The sequence below is a fragment of the Leguminivora glycinivorella genome, chromosome 3 (genome assembly GCF_023078275.1).
Source record: "Leguminivora glycinivorella isolate SPB_JAAS2020 chromosome 3, LegGlyc_1.1, whole genome shotgun sequence".
NCBI classification, from domain to species: Eukaryota; Metazoa; Arthropoda; class Insecta; order Lepidoptera; family Tortricidae; genus Leguminivora; species Leguminivora glycinivorella.
The window spans coordinates 14,650,492-14,671,987 of NC_062973.1; the positions used below are offsets into that span (position 1 = coordinate 14,650,492).

At 38.6% G+C, this 21,496-nt stretch overlaps 4 protein-coding genes across 8 annotated transcripts in view; 2 read left to right on the forward strand and 2 right to left on the reverse strand.

Moving 5' to 3' along the window:
• Positions 1–8,437, reverse strand: part of LOC125242650 (cell wall protein PRY3-like) — a 29,378-nt gene extending 20,941 nt beyond the window's left edge. Inside the window, exons 1-2 of one of the 3 annotated variants that reach the window (XM_048151491.1) lie at positions 8,070–8,437; positions 1,277–1,359 (exon numbers count right to left, since the gene is read on the reverse strand). In XM_048151491.1, the coding sequence (XP_048007448.1) occupies positions 1,277–1,309 (33 nt within the window). In that variant the 5' untranslated portion in view covers positions 1,310–1,359; positions 8,070–8,437. Of the gene's footprint in view, positions 1–1,276; positions 1,539–8,069 lie in introns of those variants that run through there. The other 2 variants (XM_048151490.1, XM_048151489.1) reach the window with 2 other exon arrangements.
• LOC125242652 (ribulose-phosphate 3-epimerase) lies at positions 2,494–4,620 on the forward strand. Its single transcript, XM_048151494.1, has 4 exons — positions 2,494–2,741; positions 3,326–3,433; positions 3,841–4,062; positions 4,418–4,620. The coding sequence occupies exons 1-4, from the start codon at positions 2,502–2,504 to the stop codon at positions 4,529–4,531; spliced, it is 684 nt and encodes a 227-aa protein (XP_048007451.1). The 5' UTR covers positions 2,494–2,501; the 3' UTR covers positions 4,532–4,620.
• LOC125242651 (putative methyltransferase C9orf114) lies at positions 4,612–6,756 on the reverse strand. Its single transcript, XM_048151493.1, has 3 exons — positions 6,066–6,756; positions 5,295–5,561; positions 4,612–5,020 (listed from the first exon to the last, which is right to left on the reverse strand). The coding sequence occupies exons 1-3, from the start codon at positions 6,617–6,619 to the stop codon at positions 4,630–4,632; spliced, it is 1,212 nt and encodes a 403-aa protein (XP_048007450.1). The 5' UTR covers positions 6,620–6,756; the 3' UTR covers positions 4,612–4,629.
• On the forward strand, positions 7,346–21,496 carry LOC125242649 (bifunctional purine biosynthesis protein ATIC). 3 transcript variants are annotated; one of them, XM_048151488.1, is made up of 12 exons: positions 7,346–7,485; positions 9,094–9,197; positions 11,216–11,432; positions 11,742–12,011; positions 13,570–13,682; positions 14,470–14,693; positions 15,416–15,664; positions 16,760–16,981; positions 17,772–17,949; positions 18,518–18,588; positions 18,805–18,893; positions 20,856–21,496. In XM_048151488.1, the coding sequence occupies exons 2-12, from the start codon at positions 9,176–9,178 to the stop codon at positions 20,977–20,979; spliced, it is 1,779 nt and encodes a 592-aa protein (XP_048007445.1). In that variant the 5' UTR covers positions 7,346–7,485; positions 9,094–9,175; the 3' UTR covers positions 20,980–21,496. The 3 variants fall into 3 exon arrangements, with proteins under 3 accessions (XP_048007445.1, XP_048007444.1, XP_048007443.1); XM_048151487.1 differs by lacking the exon at positions 18,805–18,893 and having other exon boundaries at positions 7,349–7,485; positions 18,518–18,681; positions 20,860–21,014; positions 21,330–21,496; XM_048151486.1 differs by lacking the exon at positions 18,805–18,893 and having other exon boundaries at positions 7,350–7,485; positions 18,518–18,681; positions 20,860–21,496.

Consider the following 21,496-nt stretch of genomic DNA (forward strand, 5'->3'; position numbering starts at 1 on the left):
GACAGCTCCGGTTTGTTTACACTTTTTTCAAGAGCCAAAAGTACAAGGTATAGGTAGATTAAAAGTGGGTTCGATTTTTAAGAGCAATTCTCATATGTTTAGCTTTTGTGCAAGGACGACATAATACGGGACAGACAAAGCCCATACAAAAAAGCGTACCCCTGAAATGTATGCGCCTTTTAGGCTTAAAACTAGATGGCGCTTGTGGCGCGATGTCACTTTAAATATGTGTACAAAGCGCGAGAACTTAAAGTGTTATAGATGGCGCTGTTTCGCAGCCTGGAAGTGGTCAAAATCATATTTTCCCCAAATATTTTATCATGATATCACGTCAATACACATTTTGAAAAAAATTAATTAGTAGGCATCATAAGTGTACTAGTTATGATAATATTTAATAGGTGGCGCTAAAAGATCGAGGTATATATACGATTCTATGAACATTGTAAATCTTATATTAAAAAAAAATATCCTTGCTTTTGTGCATTAAGGAATGAAATGAATAATTTAATCTAATTCTAAAAAGCGAAATTCAAACACAGGATCCGATCGCCGAAGTCCCTTGAGAAAGGTTTCAAGATTTCTAATTAAATTTATGGCAGCCGTAGGCAGTATAATTATGATGCAAAAAAGCTTTTCTAAAATCCGTGTTCAGAATATACTGCGCCTTAATACTCAAACTACTTATTTAACTGTGTACCCACACTAAGAAGTATGATTAAAGCTCGGCCACACATGCGCGTTTTGATAGCGTAGGCGAAGCGGTAGCGGAGCGTCAACGGAGCGCAACGATAGCGGTGCGTCGGACGAAACGCTGACGTTGCGCCCAGCGGACGCTGGCGGGAACTAACGAGCGCGGATTGCGAGCGGAACGCCAGCGTTCCACCGGCACACTTCTATAATTGCGCTGCGCTGACGCTACGCTATCAAAACGCTTTATGTGGCGGAGGCTTTAAAGTAGCAAGTTGTCTAAGAAACCCATTCCATGCTGATTATATATTCATTTGCCAATTTGGATTCGTTGAGCTGAGTAGCGATAAAGACGCAAATTTCAAATGCATGCTAGATGTGAGCAGCTTCAAATTGAAGTTTCTGCTTCAGTATTTTTCTGTTAGGTGGGTAGATTACCTATCTATTTTAAGGTTTCCCATTCCCTTTCCACAATGTGTGTTAATAATATTGTACTATATTTATTTATTTATTTAATTTGCCAAGGACAAAGTTTAACGGGATATGAATACAAACAAAGTCCATGATTCTAAAACGTCTGTCTTACCTGAAATTTACATAAGGTGTGTTGGTTGTTCATGCACAAGGTTGAATTACAATATTTGTTGACACAGTCTGATTGAAACACTGCTGAAAACAAAACACAAAGAAATATATGAGACCACATTCGGCTATTAAATAACGGATAAAACATAACCATAACAAATCAAAAACTGTATACAATGTATAAAATGAGGTCTAGGTGGCTATGGGACTCAACGCAGCCTTTTGGCGCTTTTAGCACAAACAAATAATATTATCTCTGTCAAGCTAGGAACATATTACGCGGTTGTCCGCCGTCGTGCGACCGCGGACGCGGATCTAGACAATGAATATACACTTAACCGTGCAAACTATCGCGATATCGGTCGTCGGTCGTGGAAGTGGCCTTGAGCGCACGAACGTCCGATCGAAATCTGGCACGCTGGATGTTTTGGTCAGCCGAAGCCACGTCCTGAAGACCGTGAACACTGATCGGTCGCGGTCGCGGTCGCGCGACCGCGGACGTCCGCGTATAGTATGTTCCTAGCTTCAATCTTGCGTATTGGCGCGACAGAGCCAGACTGTATTGCATTTAGCGTCGCAGAAATGCCATTCGACTACGGGGCCTGAGCTGCGAAATTGCATAAAGAAATTATGAATGAATTCATTGATAAATTCGCCATGCACTTTTGCAGCTCTCTTACCTATCTTACGTAAAACTTCTACCTATCGTGAGGTAATTATGGGGACTATGGGGTATTTTATTTGAGACGATAAGAGAAGAAGAAAGAAAGCAGCTACGTGTAGAATCTCAGCCATCTTAAAGTTTTGATTTTCGTCGGGAAACGACGCATTCCCTTGCGATTGCGTCCACAACAAGTCAGTGAGTATTATCAATTTATCATTAGAAGTAACCGATGGCAACAAAGCATTTTTGGTGGCGCCATCTACTTTTTACACGTTCTTAGGCGGTCGCATTTTAATGTATGGGATGTATAATCTTCATGATTATATTTAACCTTCTATTTTTTGGTCCACAATGGTACACATTTTTCAATAACACCGAACGCGATTTTAGACACCAATCGTTGAACGAAACGGAACGGAGCCATGACCTGTCAAGTGTCAGGTCAATGTCATATCAACCACCGATAAAAAAATAACCTATATTTTATTAGGTCTTCATCGTGTTTTACTTATTTAGGGGTACTGTTTACTACAATAAATCAGTTATAAGTGTACTAAAAATCATGACGTCCCGTAATTTGAAAGCGTTAATTGGACCTTCAATATTAAACGCCGATTTATCAAAACTTTACGAAGAATCTCAAAAACTTCTTGATAATGGTGCAGATTATTTGCATTTGGATGTAATGGACGGGCATTTCGTTCCAAACTTAACATTTGGCCATCCTATAGTCAAGTGCCTTCGTTCTAAGATAAAAAATGCATTTTTCGAGACACACATGATGGTGTCTAATCCTGAACAAGTGAGTATGCCAATGCCAACACAAATAACATAATTATCAGAAAACGGGTTATCGTAAATGTATCAATTAGACATTAGAATTATAGTACCTAAGTAATGTAGTTTAAATATGAAATAGCATCAAAATTGTGCAACGGTTTCACAGTTCTCCAACCACCTTCAAAACTTGTTTTGTAATTAGATAATGGCCACCAGCTGGACGGACAAGTGTGTTGCTGTTGCTACTTACCTTACACAGTAGACGATACGGAAATAATAGTGAGTGCTTGCATTCGCCAACAAACTGTCATACATTTACAATAAGGAATAATACTGTGTAAAAAAAAAAACGCTACAATAAGTAGAATAATAGTAGCCATTAAACTAATTTTTAATATAATATCATGTAACCTTTTTCTGAGTAAACAAAAAAAAAATTTACGCACCTATTTTCAACCAGATCTGATATCAATTGTTCAACATGTTAGGTGGATACAACATAAATTCAGTATAGTAGCCATTAAACTAATTTTTAATATAATATCATGTGGCATATCGTAATAAGATTCTGATATCAATATGACAAATTAAATTTAAAATTTACAGTGGATAGCACCTATGGCTGATGCAGGAGTCAACCAGTACACATTCCATATTGAGCCAGTCAAAAATGTAGAAGATGTTTGCAGAAAAATTAAAGAAAGTGGCATGAAGGCAAGTAAATAGAATTTAACACTGATATGTCAATTACTCCAAAATTAGTTCTCTTGTGCTATCTGATAAGCTCAGATCAGCAGCAGTATTAATTTATAGGTAGATTACATATTATTCACGACCGGTCTGGCAGTCGGTAGTGACCCTGCCTGCTAAGCCGCGGTCCTGGGTTCGAATCCCGGTAAGGGCATTTATTTGTGTGATGAATACAGATATTTGTTCCTGACTCATGGATGTTTTCTATGTATATAAGTATGTATTTATCTATTTAAGTATCTATTCTATTTATATATTGCCCCTTAGCACCCATAGTACAAGCTTTGCTTAGTTTGGGGCTAAGTTGATCTGTGTAAGGTGTCCCCAATATTTATTTATTGAAGGTTATAAGCCTATTTATTATTTTCCAGGTTGGTGTGGCCATCAAACCCGGTACACCAGTAGCTGAAGTGGAGAAATACATAAACATATCCGATATGGTGCTCATAATGACAGTAGAGCCCGGGTTTGGGGGCCAGAAGTTCATGCAGGACCAAATGGCTAAAGTGCAATATTTGAGAGAGAACTATCCATTATTGGACATTGAGGTGGATGGCGGTGTCGGACCTTCGACCATTGACTGCTGTGCTAAGGTTAGATATTTTCTACATGATATTACAGGTTACTATGATCATAATGAAATAGTTGAAGACTACTTAATTTACATAATAAACTTACTTTAAGCTAGAAAGGTGACATAACATAACCACCAAACACATAGTTTGTCTACTGGCTCCTAAAACAAACATCAGTTTAATCATAGATTAAATATAAGATCATACCATCCATCCCATACATTAAAATGCGACCGCCTAAGAACGTGCATACACTACACCACACATAGTTGGTGCCAAAAAAAAATGTCTTGTAGCTTTGATATGATCTTCTTATATCTAATCTATGGTTTAATATTTGTATTTTTACAATAACTATCTATTTACTTTTCAGGCCGGAGCTAACATGATAGTGTCTGGTACTGCTGTGATAGGTGCTCAAGACCAGGCTGCTACCATCAAACTATTACGTAACTCTGTTCAAGAGGCTATTTCTAAGAAGCAATAGTCAGAGTTAAACACATTCCTACTAAAAGTACACTAAGCCTTCCAAATGGATATTTTTATAAGGGTTATACAATAAAAAAATATTTTTTACATACATTTTTAATCAAATCTGCTTAAATCATCACTTTCTGTAGCTTTTTGCGTATTCTCTGGCTTTGTTGCTGGAAATATAGAACTTGTAGCCACACCTTCCCCTTTGAACACCATGGGTTCATTCTTAGCTTGTAACTTGCCCTGTAGTCCTGAAAGTGTGACTAAAATAGCCTCTTCCGTTCTGATGGTTCTGGAGCCCTGGTTAGGAAGGACATTCAGGTAGTGGTCGAAGAGTAAACTGGCATCGTCCACTTGCATTTGTTCGTCACTTTCTAATGCTGCCTCGATACCATGCAGTCCGCCAAATACTATGAGTGCATGGTTGTATTTTAGCTCCTTGTTGGGAATGTTGTCTATTGATTCCCCTCTGTCTGATGTTCCTATTGTTAGGTCATATCTGAAAACAGTTGATAGCTCAATTAAAAATTAACCTTTATTTACAATAGAGACAGTACAGGAATTATTCTAAAGAACATGTAGCACCATGTCAAACTTAATTCTGTAATATATCTATAAACAAGTTAAAAGACAACACACTCATGAAGTGTACTTGTACATAAGAATTACGCAGAAAATTTGGACTAGTCTTAACCTGTTCATATACATATTCACATGTTATGCAGGTAGATAAAGCCTATGCCAAATTGGATGAAAATATTCTGAATACTAACCCATCTTTATAAGGGCTTTGTGAGAAGATTTGACCGAGGTTCTGTGCAATCCGCACAGTGTAGCCCCAATACACGCCAGTTTCAGCCCTTGGAGTAGAAAGACTCACAATTTTCCCCTTCAGCTTCTTGCCTCCTTCTGGCAGCATCCTCACAGTTACTCGGATCCCGGGGTTCAGCAACTCATCAACAGAGATATCTTTCAGCAAGCCCACATTGACTTGAGAACCTTTCCCTGGTTTTACTGGTTTGTTCATTGTTATGCCTTCTCTGGAAAATTAAAGGCATAAATAATTATTGCATTATAGACTTACAAAAGTTATATTAATATAATAATCTCTAATCCATACTAATATTATAAATGGGAAAGTGTGTGTGTGTGTTTGTCCGTCTTTCATGGCAAAACAGAGCAACAAATTTAAGTGATTTAATTAAGTGGAGATAGTTGAAGGAATGGAGAATGACATACGCTACTTTTTATCTCTTTCTAACCCCCCACTTCCCTAAAATGGGGGGTGCAAGTTTGTATGTAGCATTCCACAATTTTCCTAAAATGGGGGTCAAATGCTAAGTCTGTAATGAAAGTTGAGCATTCACAATTTGTCAATCATTTGTCATCTGTCAGTGTGACTGTCACTTTAACGAATTTTGGTAAAAGTTAACAGCGAAATCTATAAATAATAATGAATAACACCATCAAATTAGAAATAATAAAAAAGTATAAGAATTTTTTTGAAATTGCCACATCAACCTTAGAATGTAAATAAAACATACCTGAATGTAAAGTCATTTGATGATCGTAAATGATGTGGTGCATCCAAAGGATTGAGCAATCCAGCAAATTCCAAATCTTTATGGAGAGGAAAGAAATGTTTCCTCAAATATTGAGGACACTCCAAGTACTGCAGAATCCTCGCTAATTGAACACAACTTCTACGAGCCACTTTTACACCATCCAAATCCTCAACTTTGGATTTCTTTGTGTCAATCTTGTCCCCGATGTCATCGTATACTATAACTTCGTCAACACAGAACACGCACGCAGCTCTTGCGATCTGTCCAGCCAAATAAGTTCGCAATTCGGCCGACTGGGCATTCTCCATAATAGAACCTGGCACCGCTATGCTAATTGTCGATATTTCAGCGTATTTCTTCTTTTTTTCCTGCTCTTCTCGCACTTTCTCTTCAGCCTCCTTCTCCAAGGCCTGACGCTTTTCTCGCTTCACAATCTTTTCCTCGTTTCGCTGGCGCTTTGAAGCTTTCCTTTCCTGGTTTATTTCTCGCCATGTTTTCCCAGGGGGCTTTATGGGAACGGTAGGCTGGGACATTCCCTTTATTAATCTAGTTTATCGGAAAGCGATATTAGCAACACGTGAACTTTTAGTTATCAAAACAATTTCTTACAGCACATGACCGCACGCGATCTTGAAGTTTATTTTTGACGTTTCACTGACATTACGTATAGACATTTGGCAGCTGTATTTTCGTACTTTCGTGCTGGACATGTAAAATAACCGGAATCCGGCGTTACTTTACTCAACTCAAACAGAACTGGGTGGCCAGGAAAGCACAAAACTCCCTATTTCCTGGGAGCCACCACAATAAGTAGAAACTTCGAACACCACTTCATCTTAAGCCAATCCACCTTTGTCACTTCAAATAATCAGCAATATTAAAAAATTCAGGCTCGAGCCTTTATAGTCCCAAAGAAAATTTTAAATTAGTGCCCTTTTTCTCGTGATAAACTTGTTTCATATGGTTTAAATTATTAGATGATCTAGAGTCCCTCTTTGCTAATTCCGTACTGTAAAGGGTTGTATAAAAGAAGTGTATGGGAATTATTGAGTTCAAATCAATTACGAAAATGAAATACTGTTTTTAATATTATCTGGATTTTTCGGGAATTCATAATTTTGGTCTGGTATCACCAAGTACTTTTTTTTGTGTGACCTTGCGGTGTTTTTTTTAAAGTAATTTCCTCTAATAAAAAGAATAAGTGGAAAATAACACCTGATTAATGTCAATAACAAAATCGTATCGAACTGACAAACAATATTCGTCCTTATTTGGATGATGGCAAAGTCAGTACTTTATTGACACAATTTGTTATCAGATTCCATTTGCATCAGCTTGCTTGGCCTGTGAAACCCGGCTCAACTAATAAAACTATCTAATAGTAACTTTCAAACACTAGGTAAGTTCATTAATCTATTATAATACGTTTATTATTTTAGTAGTTTGTCGATGCACAGTGTTATTGAAGATATTGCTGCTCGATTTCGACAGATATTAAACCACAAAAGGGTTATCAAGTTCCTCGTGGTAAGGCGTTGTGGTTAAGTTTGTAGTGTTGAAACTTCACACTCTTTTCGGAGTTTATTTCACTTTCAGTTCTTATCCTAAAATTATAGTGAGTGTGCTTTTTTACTGGATGTTAAGGATCTCAACAGAATTTAAAATATTGAAGTTTAGATGGTCTTGTTTAATTTTGTGTAAGTAACAAACCTATGGAAATAACTTTTAAACTTATTTTAATTGATGGTGATGGCTTAAAGAAAAAAACATCCGTCTAAAATCTTTTATCTACAATATTTATTTACTCAATTTAATCAAATAATCAGCTAACAAAGGAGGTATTCAACATATTATTGAAAATAACCTTTTCACAGATTTGATTTGGATGCTAATAACGTCTAGCTGGGCCTTTTTCTCAACATAAAGCTGGTGTTGCTCAATATAACATACATTTGTTTACCATTACCAACATACTTTTCTCACCTTTCTATAATAAAATTTTATATATCTGTAAATCTAAGCTAACTCTAATTCAAATTATTTTCATAATATCTTTCCCTTTTGGGAATCTTCCATAATATCCAATGTTATAACTGAATCAGCTCACATTGATAATCGGTAATAATGTTGTTTGCTCTAAGTTATCAACTGACGGAAAGTGAAATATTTGTCAGTTATATCATCACAGACATAAGGCAACAACAATAATATTTTCGTCACAATGTTACTTGACGTAAACCAGCTAGGGTTGTCACATGCATGCAATATTTCATAATTTTCAATCAATCTTTGATTTGATAAAAAACTGTTATACATTTGACATGTCTGTCTGTCTGTGGCATCGTAGCTCCCGAACGGATGAACCGATTTAGATTTAGTTTTTTTTTGTTTGAAAGCTGAGTGAGTCGGGAGTATTCTTAGTCATGTTTCATGAAAATCAGACCACTATGTTGCGGTCAGGGGTTTTTTCAAAATTTTAATTTTGTGGTTCGGGTGGAGGCAAAAATGCAACTCTGTTATCAGTATTTATATGAAGCAGTCAGTAGATTATGATAATAAAATGCATATTTATTTAAAAATTACTGCACATGAAAAAAGTACAAGTGGACTTGATGCCACTAGACATTCTCTACCAGTCAACCATGGGACAAAACATATTATACTTAGCTGTTTAGCTGCTGTAGCATTGGCATCCTAGATTAGGTTTCTTTTTTTGCTTATACCTAGTTGTTTTTATAACATTTCGGTCTGTTTTATATTTTATATTGTAAAAAACCTACATGCTTTTAAAATTAAAAATTGTCTAAGTAATGCATTTGTGAACTGATCTTTTTCATTAAATGATTTTTACTTCATTTTCCTTATAAAAAACAGTAACTACAAATAAACTTAGCAAAATTTCAAAACTCTTTTGTTAAAGTTAGCAAACATTCAATATAACTACAAATTTAAAAAACAGATTTTGTTCAACCCTACGAATAAGTAATAAACAAGCTCTTGTTATCAGGAACCCCTGCGAAAGGTCATCCCATATTAACACAGACTGTTGTGGACTCCCAGTTGATTTCTGCTTCTTCTAACATACAGACATGGCTGCCAATGGAAAGTTAGGTAAGTTATATTTTTTATTTGCATTACATAAGTCAATCAATGGCCCCTATAGTCCCTAAGACAGTTTCATCAAGTGATTGGACTTAATTTAAAAAAGAAAAGTATGATTGTATCATATTTATAACTGTTAATACTGCACTTGTAAATAATTATAATATAACTTTTGTTGAGACTTTAACTCACGGTCTCTTGATACGATATGATGCAGATGTTTCTGGTTGTTAAGAAAATTAAATTAATAAATTAAAAAAATAATTGGTTATGTTACCTAATTCATCTGGGCTTCATAACCTTTGGACACAAACAAGTATCAATTAAATAGCTACATTTGAATAAAATATTATATCTCCAAAATTATTGTTTGGAAGAGAAATTAGGACTTTCCAAGGGAATAAAACCGCCTTCAAAAATAAGCGCGTTACAAAACACGGAAAAACTAAAAAGCAAAAAATAATAAACCTTTGAATTCAGATTTCTTATCGTATTGCAATAATCTAAACATCCAAATTATAAACAAATCAATTATTTTTGTGGTCGGTACCAGACCTGTTCGTCGCCTTGCTATTGCCTGTTTGCCCCACCCAACCATACACAGGCTGGTACCGACTCCAAAAATAATTGATTTGTTTATAATTTGGATGTTTAGATTATTGCAATACGATAAGAAATCTGAATTGAAAGGTTTATTATTTTTTGCTTTTTAGTTTTTCCGTGTTTTGTAACGCGCTTATTTTTGAAGGCGGTTTTATTTTTTGTTAAAAAGTTAATTTATTTGTTGATTTTTAGTGGTTCCTAGTGATATTATATGTATCAGTCCGAATATATGTACAGTAGTGAAAGAATTATCCTTTAACTCCTAACCATTGAGGAGTTGACCTTCCATCATCAGCTCAGCCACATAAAATTACTACCGTCAGGCGTAAATACTGGTGTACCTTTGAAAAATACACTAAAAACATTAAATGTGCCAAATAATCGATGGAATCAGGCGTTACTTTGCGGAAATCCATGTTAATCGTAAACTAGAACTTTCCTTTGCTAATCCGCGAATAGATAACGTGCAAGTCAATCAGTGCTAACCTGTTATAATTACTTGCGTATTTTTTACATGCAATTAATTTTCCCACCCTCCCACCGCAAAAATAAAAATAAATACGCAAATAAATATAACAACCCACCACCAAAAATACAAAACTCGACACGTGTTTCGCCTCTCTACGAGGCATCCTCAGGAGTATCTCCTATATTTCATAATTTTCAATATATTTCATAATAAACAAGCAGGTATTCTCTACGAGGCATCCTCAGGAGTATCTCCTGAGGATGCCTCGTAGAGAGGCGAAACACGTGTCGAGTTTTGTATTTTTGGTGGTGGGTTGTTATATTTATTTGCGTATTTATTTTTATTTTTGCGGTGGGAGGGTGGGAAAGTTAATTGCATGTAAAAAATACGCAAGTAATTATAACAGGTTAGCACTGATTGACTTGCACGTTATCTATTCGCGGATTAGCAAAGGAAAGTTCTAGTTTACGATTAAATGTGCCTATAACATTTGAAGAGTTCCCTCGATTTCTCCAAGATCCCATCATCAGACCCTGACTTGGTGCCAATGGGACCATCTCGGGGTTATACCCGATCGATCAAAAAAAAATTTTTGAAAATCGGTCCACGATTCTCGGAGATATCGAGTAACATACATACAAAAAAAAAATAAAAAAAAAATAAAAAAAAAAAACATTCAGTCGAATTGAGAACCTCCTCCTTTTTTGAAGTCGGTTAAAAAGTACCATAATGGTGGTCGGCGCTTATGACGTAGCACCGCATTAGTTATCGGAGCGTCATTGTCCTGTCTACATTGTTATCAATATTGTTTAGGGATCCGTACCTCAAAATGGATTTTACTTTATAATCACTCAAGCTTACGTTTCACTCACGCTTGTGTTGTTGACATTGACTTGTCTATTATATTATTATATATTGCGCTTCAAGAGTCATTCAACAAAATGTTACTTTCCAGCGCTCCTCAGCGTCTCCGACAAAACCGGCTTGGTACCTCTAGCCAAATGTCTGTCAGAGATCGGACTAAGCCTCGTCAGTACTGGAGGCACAGCGACCGCGCTCCGCGCCGCAGGGCTGCAGGTTCGCGATGTGGCAGACATCACTGGAGCCCCGGAGATGCTCGGTGGGCGCGTCAAGTCTCTGCATCCTGCGGTGCATGGTGGGATCCTAGCAAGGTAAATATATTTGAAGTGTTGGTCCGAAACCTGTAGAGGTACTCTAACCCATCAACCAAGTTTTATGTAGGTGGTTTTCTCTGCAGCTTACTAAATAGTTAATGTTGTCAAAGTACTCTTTAATATTTACAGTACCTATTGGTGCTAAAGAAGCAATCATAGGTATCATTTCTAGTACTGCTTGTGCCAAATATATTAGCGTGTAAGTTCAATACATGGCGTTCATAAGGCGAACTAAATTTACCTACAGTTTCCTTTTGACCACTCTATACAAACCTTGTTTTTCGTACTCATAAATTTTTCCCCCAGGCTAACTGACTCCGACCAGGCTGACATGAAGCGCCAGAAGTTTGACATGATCAGCGTAGTGGTGTGCAACCTGTACCCGTTCGTTGACACCGTGGCTAAGCCCGACGTGACCATCGCAGACGCCGTGGAAAACATCGATATCGGTGGTGTGACACTCCTCCGCGCTGCTGCAAAGAATCACGACCGTGTCACGATTTTATGCGATCCTAGTGACTACGGCAGCGTTATTGAGGAGTTGAAACAGAAGAAACAGACTTCTTTGGAGACTAGGTAAGTCCAGTAAAAGTAAAGACAGCTTGTAGAGTTCTTTATATGTAGCTAAGTGGCTCAAAACACTGCTCAAAACATCGATATCGGTGGTGTGACACTCCTCCGCGTTGCTGCAAAGATTCACGACCGTGTTACGATTTTATGCGATCCTAGTGACTATAACAGTGTTATTGAGGAGTTGAAACAGAAGAAACAGACTTCTTTGGAGACTAGGTAAGTACAGTAAAAGTAAGTCGTCTTGTGGGATTCTAGTTCTACTGACTGAAATAGATTTCTTACGTACCGTACGTAGAAAGTACGTACTTAGAAGGCGTGTCAAAAAAATATTAATTATACAAGTTTGATGTACCTACTTTTTACTTTGTAATTTATTCGTTGAGCGGCGGTCGTACAGAACCGAAACGCACACAACGCACGAGACGCATGCATGAAATAAATGTCGTAAAAATAAAGTAAAATGTATGTTCTACAACGTGATTTAATAACTCTTATAAGTTAAAAATAATATTTTTAACTACCAATTTACCATTAATTATTGAATTAATTTCTAAAGCATACAATGAACTCTTTAAAAACAAACTTTGATTTTGTTTAATGGGCTAAACCCTCAGAGGAAAAAATTCTATAGAGAGGACAAGCCGCGCGCGGCCTGGTCGCAGATGTAGGCCCATTGGGCCTACACCGCCGCCAGTTCGCCGTCCGCTGTCATCGAGTGTACACGCGCGCTGTTCACCGACGAAAAACGAGTTTTATCAAAAATGCCGAAGTGTGCAATAATAACTTGCAAACATCGCAGTGACCTGAATAATTTCCAAGCCGATAGGATAACATTTCATAGGTAAATACTATTTATTTCCTTTTATTTCACATAAAACACGAATTCAACGTAATACTCCGAGTTGTACCATGTAACCTTACGTTTGCTTGTGCTTTAAAACGTTCATTATACATTGCGGCTACACAAGGAACATATTGTAAACAGTGTAGTGTTTTGCGCCGCAATGAACGGTGTACAAAACGATTCACTCAGTGAGACATTTTTCTCGGAAACGAGGCGAGGCGTTCCCGCTATTTATCATTGTGTGCGTGCGCGATCGCGCTCGCTTATCGTTCGCGTGTACACATACATTGAAATGATGCGCGTGTATTGCGCAATAGGAGCGTCCAGCTACAAGTGTGTGTGGATTAGGTGTGTGCGTGCATTATCTTTACAATTACTGGTGCTTTGTGTGGATTGCGCAGACCTTGCGACAGGCGTATTCTATACAAATCGCCCGGCATGACCTATCTCCCGAAATCTGTGGCTAAACCCAAGAGTAGAGTACTAGCGTACAGTATGGCCACACAGCTGCCCGCTGAAAGTTTCGCCAAAAACGACCGAGTCGACCTGTCTTATCTCACTGATATAAGCATGGTACGCGTTCACCTACACGAGCTTAGACTGTGTGCGTAGAAACGCGCCTCTTTCATACATTTGATCGTCACTGTCCGTGGTGTGGCTATACAGTGTACAAACAAATAATTAAACGAATATTCTAAAGAAAGATTCTGTTTGCAGGCAAAAGCTGGCCCTGAAGGCTTTTACCCACACCTCGGAGTACGACACGGCGATCTCTGACTATTTCCGCAAGCAGTATTCAGCCGGCAAGGCGCAGATGACCTTGCGTTATGGTAAGTGATGAACTGATAAATGTCAGGGACTCCTTTGTAGGAATCATCTATTGAGCATAGAGAGGAGTCGATAAGTAATTCACCCTACGTCTTATTTTTTGAATCTCTAACCAAGCTCATGGCTAATTCAATCTTAATAAGTGGTACTACTTGTAACACTAACACACTCTTAACTAACCACCGGTAGACTTTATGCCCTTGTGATAAGGATTACAAATGTACAACAGTGTTGCAGATGGTACTATACTAGAACACTATAATAAAGAGTACTATCATACAGTATGGCCACTCCCGCTCCCCGCTGAAAGTGCCACCCATCCCCTCTCGACCTGTCATATCTCACTCATGCAAGCAGGTTACGCGTTCTCCTACACGAGCTTAGAATGTGTGCTAGGAACACGCCTCTTTCATATATTTGATCGCCTGTGTCCGAGATGTGATACTAGCGTGCGAGAAATTTTTCCAAGTAACTTGGCTTACATTTTCAAGCCTGTGCACACCACATTTGTCCTTTGAGTCGTCGGCAACCCGAACCCTCCTTAGAACTTGTACACTCCTTTTTGCTGTGTACTTAACACAGCAAAAGGGAATGTACAAGTTTCTAATGGGGTGGCAACGCGCATGTGAAACTGTTTGATTTGCAGGCGTCCATAGGTTACGCTGACCGCTTTACATCAGGCGGGCCGTATGCTTGTTTGCCACCGACGTAGTATGAAAAAAAAAAAACATTAAACTCTTCGATCTCTGCTGTCTGTATAATACAACTTATATAAATTGAAACTTCCAGGTATGAACCCCCACCAGAAACCAGCCCAAGTATTCACAACCCGCGACCACTTGCCCCTGACAACCGTCAACGGTTCCCCCGGTTTCATCAACCTTTGCGACGCGCTCAACGCGTGGCAGTTAGTGCGAGAGCTGAAGCAGGCCCTTGGCGTTCCGGCAGCTACCAGCTTCAAGCACGTTTCCCCTGCTGGCGCGGCTATTGGACTACCTCTTACTGAGCAGGAGGTTAGTACTTAGTATAGATAGACATTTTGTTAGTAAGTAAGTAGTTGATGCCTTAGAGCCCATTTAGACGGTACAAGAACTCGCATACGAGTTTTATTACATTGCGGTATTTGACGGCTGTGCAAAATTGTATGTAACTTAAACAGCCCGCAGTGTAACTAAATTCGCATGCGAGTTTGCACGCCGTCTAAATCAGGCCTTATGTTCCCTGGTTGCATCTACCTCTGTGGCGCGCTGAACGCGTGGCAGTTAGTGCCAGAGCTGAATCAAGTCCTGCTTCAAGAATTTAGCAAACCCTTGGAGTTCCGGCAGCTATAGTTTCAATGTTGCATGTGTTGGTAATAGATCTAGTGTCAACTATCCATAGAAAAGTCATTATCATATTTTTTTTTTCTTTATGAAACAAAAATAGGCTAGTTTCCTATACTTAAGATAAAAAAAAATTATGCAGTGCACGAAATAAAGCACCACCTAATTAGAAGACAAATATGGACAGTAGTTATGTTAAACGTAATTTATGTTTAATAAGTCAAAGGGAAAGATATAATGTAAATGAATTGACCGTGACGTCACTCCTCAGTATTTCATAGTAATTCCATATTAGCAAATCGTTTTGACAGTTCATAAAAAGAAGCTGATTTGACTACTAGAAACTAGCCTATTAAAGTATTCGTCCAGATTTTGTCCAGTTGTGGTACACGTTAAACATTGAAATGTTCCAGGCGGCCGTATGCATGGTAGCAGACCTGCTCCCCTCGCTCACTCCGCTCGCTTGCGCCTACGCTCGCGCCCGCGGCGCGGACCGCATGAGCTCTTTCGGAGACTTTGTGGCACTGTCTGATGAGTGTGATGAAGTCACTGCCAGGATCATCTCGAGGGAGGTGTCGGATGGTGTCATTGCTCCGGGCTACAGCAAGGGAGCGTTGGAATTATTGAAGAAGAAGAAGGGAGGCAGCTACTGCGTTCTACAGGTCAGTCACTATATAAATCAGTGGCTAGTCGAGACGGAGACTTCTTTGCACTATCTGATGAGTATGATGAAGTTATTGTCAGGATTATATCGAGGGAGGTGTCTGATGGTGTCATCGCTCCGGGTTACAGTAAGGGAGCATTGGAACTGTTGAATAAGAAGAAGGGAGGCAGCTATTGTGTCTTGTTCTAAAAGCGTAACTGAAATAAAGTTCGAAATCGAAATAAAGCTGGTTTGGAGACTTCGTTTGCCTGCTGAGTGTGATGAAGTTCACTATTTTTCGTTTCATACCACAGAATTAGATTTAGATAGAAGAAACGAGTTCATTTATTTGTATGGCGGCCGAGCGTGTCAGATTTTGTACTGAAGTTGTTACTTGCCTGTGATTTTAAATATGTCTCAGGCCCTTGAGTGTTGATAAGTTTTATGTTGTTGCAATTAAATATCATGTAACGAGGCATTTTTAATGTTTTTGTTGACTTCAACTTACAAAAATTGACGCCCGAAAGCTGCAAGCTGCGATTAAAGACGGACAACTCAGTGGATTTCACTGAGTTCATTTGACACGCTAAGTAGATACGTTTGCTTGATCTATGGTTTATATGACATCTGTGTTTCATACAATAATGTACTCCTCCTCCTTGCGTTATGAGAGGCTCATGAGAGCCTGGGGTTCGTTATAATGTACCAAAGACATATGTAACTCCTATAGACGGATAAAGTCTAAGAAAAAAACGTACCTCAAAGCCCTAGAAAAAAAGGTACGGTGGCCTAGATGGCGTTACACCTTTGGGGAACGCTCGGCTAGATAGCGCTAATATTAATATTTGACATTTTAACACATATCAAGCTAACAATATGGGCCAAATTGTCAAAACTGAGGTTCAAAAGTTTTAAGCCTGTGTCGAGAGATGGCAGTCTATGCACTGTGATTACACATTTTACTTTGACAGTAACTCTCTATAATACTCTATCCTCTTTGCTAAGAAATAAAATAAATGTTACGAAAACGTGTGATCTGGCAAGACCTGTACTGCCAAACGTTTTGCATTGTAGTGACGACATTACATGTACTAATTTTATATATTTATTTCAGATGGACCCCACCTATGACCCTGCTCTCCTAGAACAGAAGACCATCTTCGGTCTAACCCTGGAACAAAAGAGGAACGACGCCGTCATCTCCCCGGACCTGTTCAAGAACATTGTTACCAACAAGAAGGCGTTGCCTGAAAACGCTGTGAGAGACCTCATCGTAGCTACTATTGCGCTCAAATACACTCAGAGTAACTCTGTGTGCTTCGCTAGGGATGGACAGGTTAGTACGACTAATTTCATATAGTATAAAATATTTATTCGGCATAAAAGCAACAAGTACTTTACTAATACATTGACTTTGTCGAATAGGATGCAATAATAACCTTTTAGAAAAAACACAGGAAAAAAAAAATAACACACAAATGTTGATCAGTATAAGGAGAATAGCCTCATTTGTACAAAGGCGAACTTATCCACAGGCGAACTTATCCCATCAAGGGATTTCTTCCAGTTAACCTTAGAGCATTAAGACAGGCAGAGTAAGATGTATTGAAGTTACTAATCCTGATTGGTGGCGGGAAATTGTTCCAACACTTCGTTGCTGCATATCGAAAGTCAAGTCAGAAGTACGTAGGTGCCAATTTACGAATTGTATTTTTTTTTCATTGTTTTTGTTTTTGTGTAGGTACTGTTTAATAAATGAAATGAAGTTACTGATCCTGTTTGGTGGCGGTAAATTATTCCAACACTCGTTTCAACATATCTAAAGCTGCCGCTAAAAGCGAACGCGCTGCGCGCTTTTTTTTTTAATTTTTTAAATTGTTTTTGTGTGGGTAAATTGTGGCGGTAAATTGTTCCAACACCTCATTGCAACATATCTAAAGCTGCCGCTAAAAGCGGACGTACTGTACTGTGTAATAGAGTCTATTAAATAGACGAAATGAAGTTACTGATCCTGATCGGTGGCGGTAAAGTATTACAATACGTCATTGCAGCATATCGAAAGTCAAGTCGGAAGTACGTAGGTGTCAATTTTTACTTTTTTTTTTTACATTGTGGATTGTTTCCAGGTTATCGGCATCGGAGCCGGGCAGCAGTCTCGCATCCACTGCACGCGGCTGGCGGGCGGCAAGGCGGCGCTGTGGTGGGCGCGCGCGCACCCGCGCGTGCGCGACCTCAAGTTCAAGCACGGCGTCACGCGCGCCGTGCAGTCCAACGCCATCGACAACTTCGTCAACGGGACCATTGGTTAGTGTATTTTCAAAGTTTATTCGCTACGGGCATGACTGATGCTGTTCTCGCGGATCTTATGAAATCAAATTAGTTACAACGGCCGCTTGCGTTACTGTTGATCATGCCCATAAGATTAAGTAAGATACCTATTTCTGAAAACCACGCCTTCATGCACGTTGCAAATATTCGAAAAGAAGTATTTTCTTCGCCGAGTGGAGAGATCACAGTTGCACTGTTCTGTTCTAATTCTAGTCTGGTTTATCGTAACATCCGTAACACACCTAAACTAAGCTTTTTTTATAATATTTATTATTTATTTATTTATTTAAACTTTATTGCACACATTTACAAAAAAAAAGAGTACAAATGGCGGACCTAACGCCTTGAGGCATTCTCGACCAGTCAACCATCAGGGCTAAACAGAAACAGTTAGTTTGGTGCACGATTTTAAAAATAAATAATAATATTCCATGTGATCATTTTGGCCGTCACGATTGATGTTGATTGTAACTACTCTCACAGCTAAATGTGTTGTTATTTCCATGCATAAAAACTAACTCCTAAAACTATTGATTACTCCCAGGTACTGACATGCCGTTAGCACAATGGGAGTCGCTATTCGACGGGCCCGCGCCCGCACTCTTAACTGAGCAGGAACGCAATGAGTGGCTCACACACCTGGACAAAGTTGCCCTGGCCTCTGACGCCTTCTTCCCGTTCCGGGACAACATCGACCGCGCTGTACAGGTGAGTCTAAGGACAGTATTACACAGATAGTATAATGGTCTCTCCAGACTGGTGCTGGCTCTCCTAAGGTAAGTCTGAGGGCAGTCTATAAAGACAGTTTATAGATATCTCCTAAGGGACTAGGAACGCAATGAGTGGCTCACACACCTGGACAAAGTTGCCCTGGCCTCTGACGCCTTCTTCCCGTTCCGGGACAACATCGACCGCGCTGTCACAGTATAAAACCAGTAATAACTCTTCTTACAAACTTCACGCCGCGCGGTGTGTCCCCCTCCCTCCCCTCGCATGCGGCGAAAACATGCGAAACTGGTGATTATTGGGCTGGACAGTCGGGGCCGCGTTTGCGCGCTGTGTTGACGTGTTGAGTTCGGGAGAAAATGACGTCAGCACCGAAGACATATTTTCGTTACTGTAGTGTTTATGGGTGTATGGAAAGTTCTCAAAATGCGGAAATGTCATTCTTTAGAATTCCTAGACACCCAGAAAAGTAAGTGGTTGTTATATATTTGCAGTGTTAGGTACATTATTGCTTACGTAAATGGCGTAAAAGTGAGATTTAAAGCTAGAATGACACATTAAAATCAATAAGGATTTATCTGTAACGACATTTAGGTAGATGCTGCGATCTATCTAGCTCGAAAGTTTGGTACCTACTTAAATATTGTGCAAACATCTATTCAAACATTTTATGTAAATATGATTTCGTCAGTATTTAAGAAACAAATACGTACTTGAATCTTTATTAGATAAAAAGGTAGAAAGAGCGTTGGTACTAGCATAGCGCCATACACAGTTACTAATACGAGTAGGACAGTAGGTACCTACGTTTCTAGTTCAAACGAATCTTTTTTTTATTGTGATGGATTGGGTGTATTCTAGAGAAAACATATAAAATGAACACTTAAATTAACGCTTTTGCAATTATTGTTACACAATCTACTATTGCGCGTATGAGAGTAATATATTTATAATGATTTTTTGTATCTTCAATACTGACTAATGTGGTGTCATGACGTGGTATTGTTATACTAAAACCTACTTACAGTTAATAGTACCTATTAGATTTACAACAACTTACATTGTACGAAGTCGATTATAGTAACGTTGTACAACCCTGCGTGACCTTGCGCAGTAGTAACGACCGCGCCGCCGCTGCCGGAGATTAACTACTGATATATCCTTATACTGTGGCGCTGTACAGGTGAGTCTAAGGACAGTATTACACAGATAGTATAATGGTCTCTCCAGACTGGTGCTGGCTCTCCTAAGGTAAGTCTAAGGACAGTCTATAAAGACAGTTTATAGATTATCTCCTAAGGGACTAGGAACGCAATGAGTTTCTCACACACCTGGACAAAGTTGCCCTGGCATCTGCCTTCTTCCAGTTCCGGGAGATTGTTACAAGAAGATTACACCTGATCCACAACCACTGATTACCATGTTTCTATAATAATATTGTGTCTTTTTTCTGTATCTCTTGCTGAGGTGTGCCAATAAAGAGTATTCTATCTATCTATCTATCTATCTATCAACCACCTCCCAGGCACTCTGCCTATTTCAAGTTGAAAGATCTCTTCTAACGGAGCAGGAACGTAAAACGCAACCTAAGTGTGGGTGATGCGGAGATTAGTATCATAAAGAGTCGCTTATATTTATATCATTAATTTCTTTTTAGATATAATAAAGAAGGAAAGTAAAGTACCGATACAAACAAATGCATTAATCACTTGATAAAAAAAAGTTAGTCCGTTAGTTAATCAGATTGTGTTATCACATGTCATATCTTTTGAGCTACCATTTTTTGCATTTTCAGTTTTAGTTTCTAGTTATTTGTATTTTCAGAATTTAGATCCATATATTTCATATGAGGTACAGCGGGGCAATTCTCGACTGGGCGGCAAATGTAACTGGTCATTTTTTCCATGTTTCAGAATGTTTGCATTATTAAATAGAGTGTCCACCGGTTATATATGGTAAGCGTGTTCAGTGGATACATGTAGAACTCAACATAATACTATAAGAATGGAAAAAGTGTACTAGTTACAATTGCCCCCCAGTTGAGATTTGCCCCGCTGTACCTTGCATATTTTCTTTCACTCATTTGTGCTATCCGTAGGTACATGCTCTTGTGAGTTAACCTGTACCATTGTTGTGACCGTTTTCTATTTTGTTTCACAGTGCGGCGTAGAATACATCGGCAGCCCGTCAGGCTCGAACAACGACGCAGAAGTCATCTCCGCCTGCAACGAGCACAAGATCACGCTCGCACACACCAACCTCAGACTGTTCCATCATTAAACTTTTATTTTTTTATTAAAAAACCTACCTAATGGCCGGTAGGATCACTTGCCACTCAATTTCTTGCCTCCTAGTCAAATCAGCTTCTTTTTAATAACTGTCGAAACGAATTTTAACGACTAGCTAATATAGAATTTAAATGAAATAGAATTGAGTGACGTCACGGTCAACTCAGTTACTTTATATATTTCTACCTGACTTATTAAATAGAAATTGCATTTAAAAATAACTTCTGTCCATGTTTTTCTTATAATTATCTGATGCTTTATTTCGTGCATGGTATATTTTTTTTATTTTAACTACAATCAAGTTCCCTATTTTTTTTTTTATTACAAAACCTACCATAATACCCGGTAGAATCACAAGTGCCTTTAACCACTCAATTTGACTTTGAGTTTTAATTGTCATCGAACTCGATAGCGATATACGCATTCAGTGTTTCGCACTGCATGATAGCGAATATGCTACTTTCCTATATTAAAAAAAATAAAGTTAGTTACCATATTAATTTCATAAT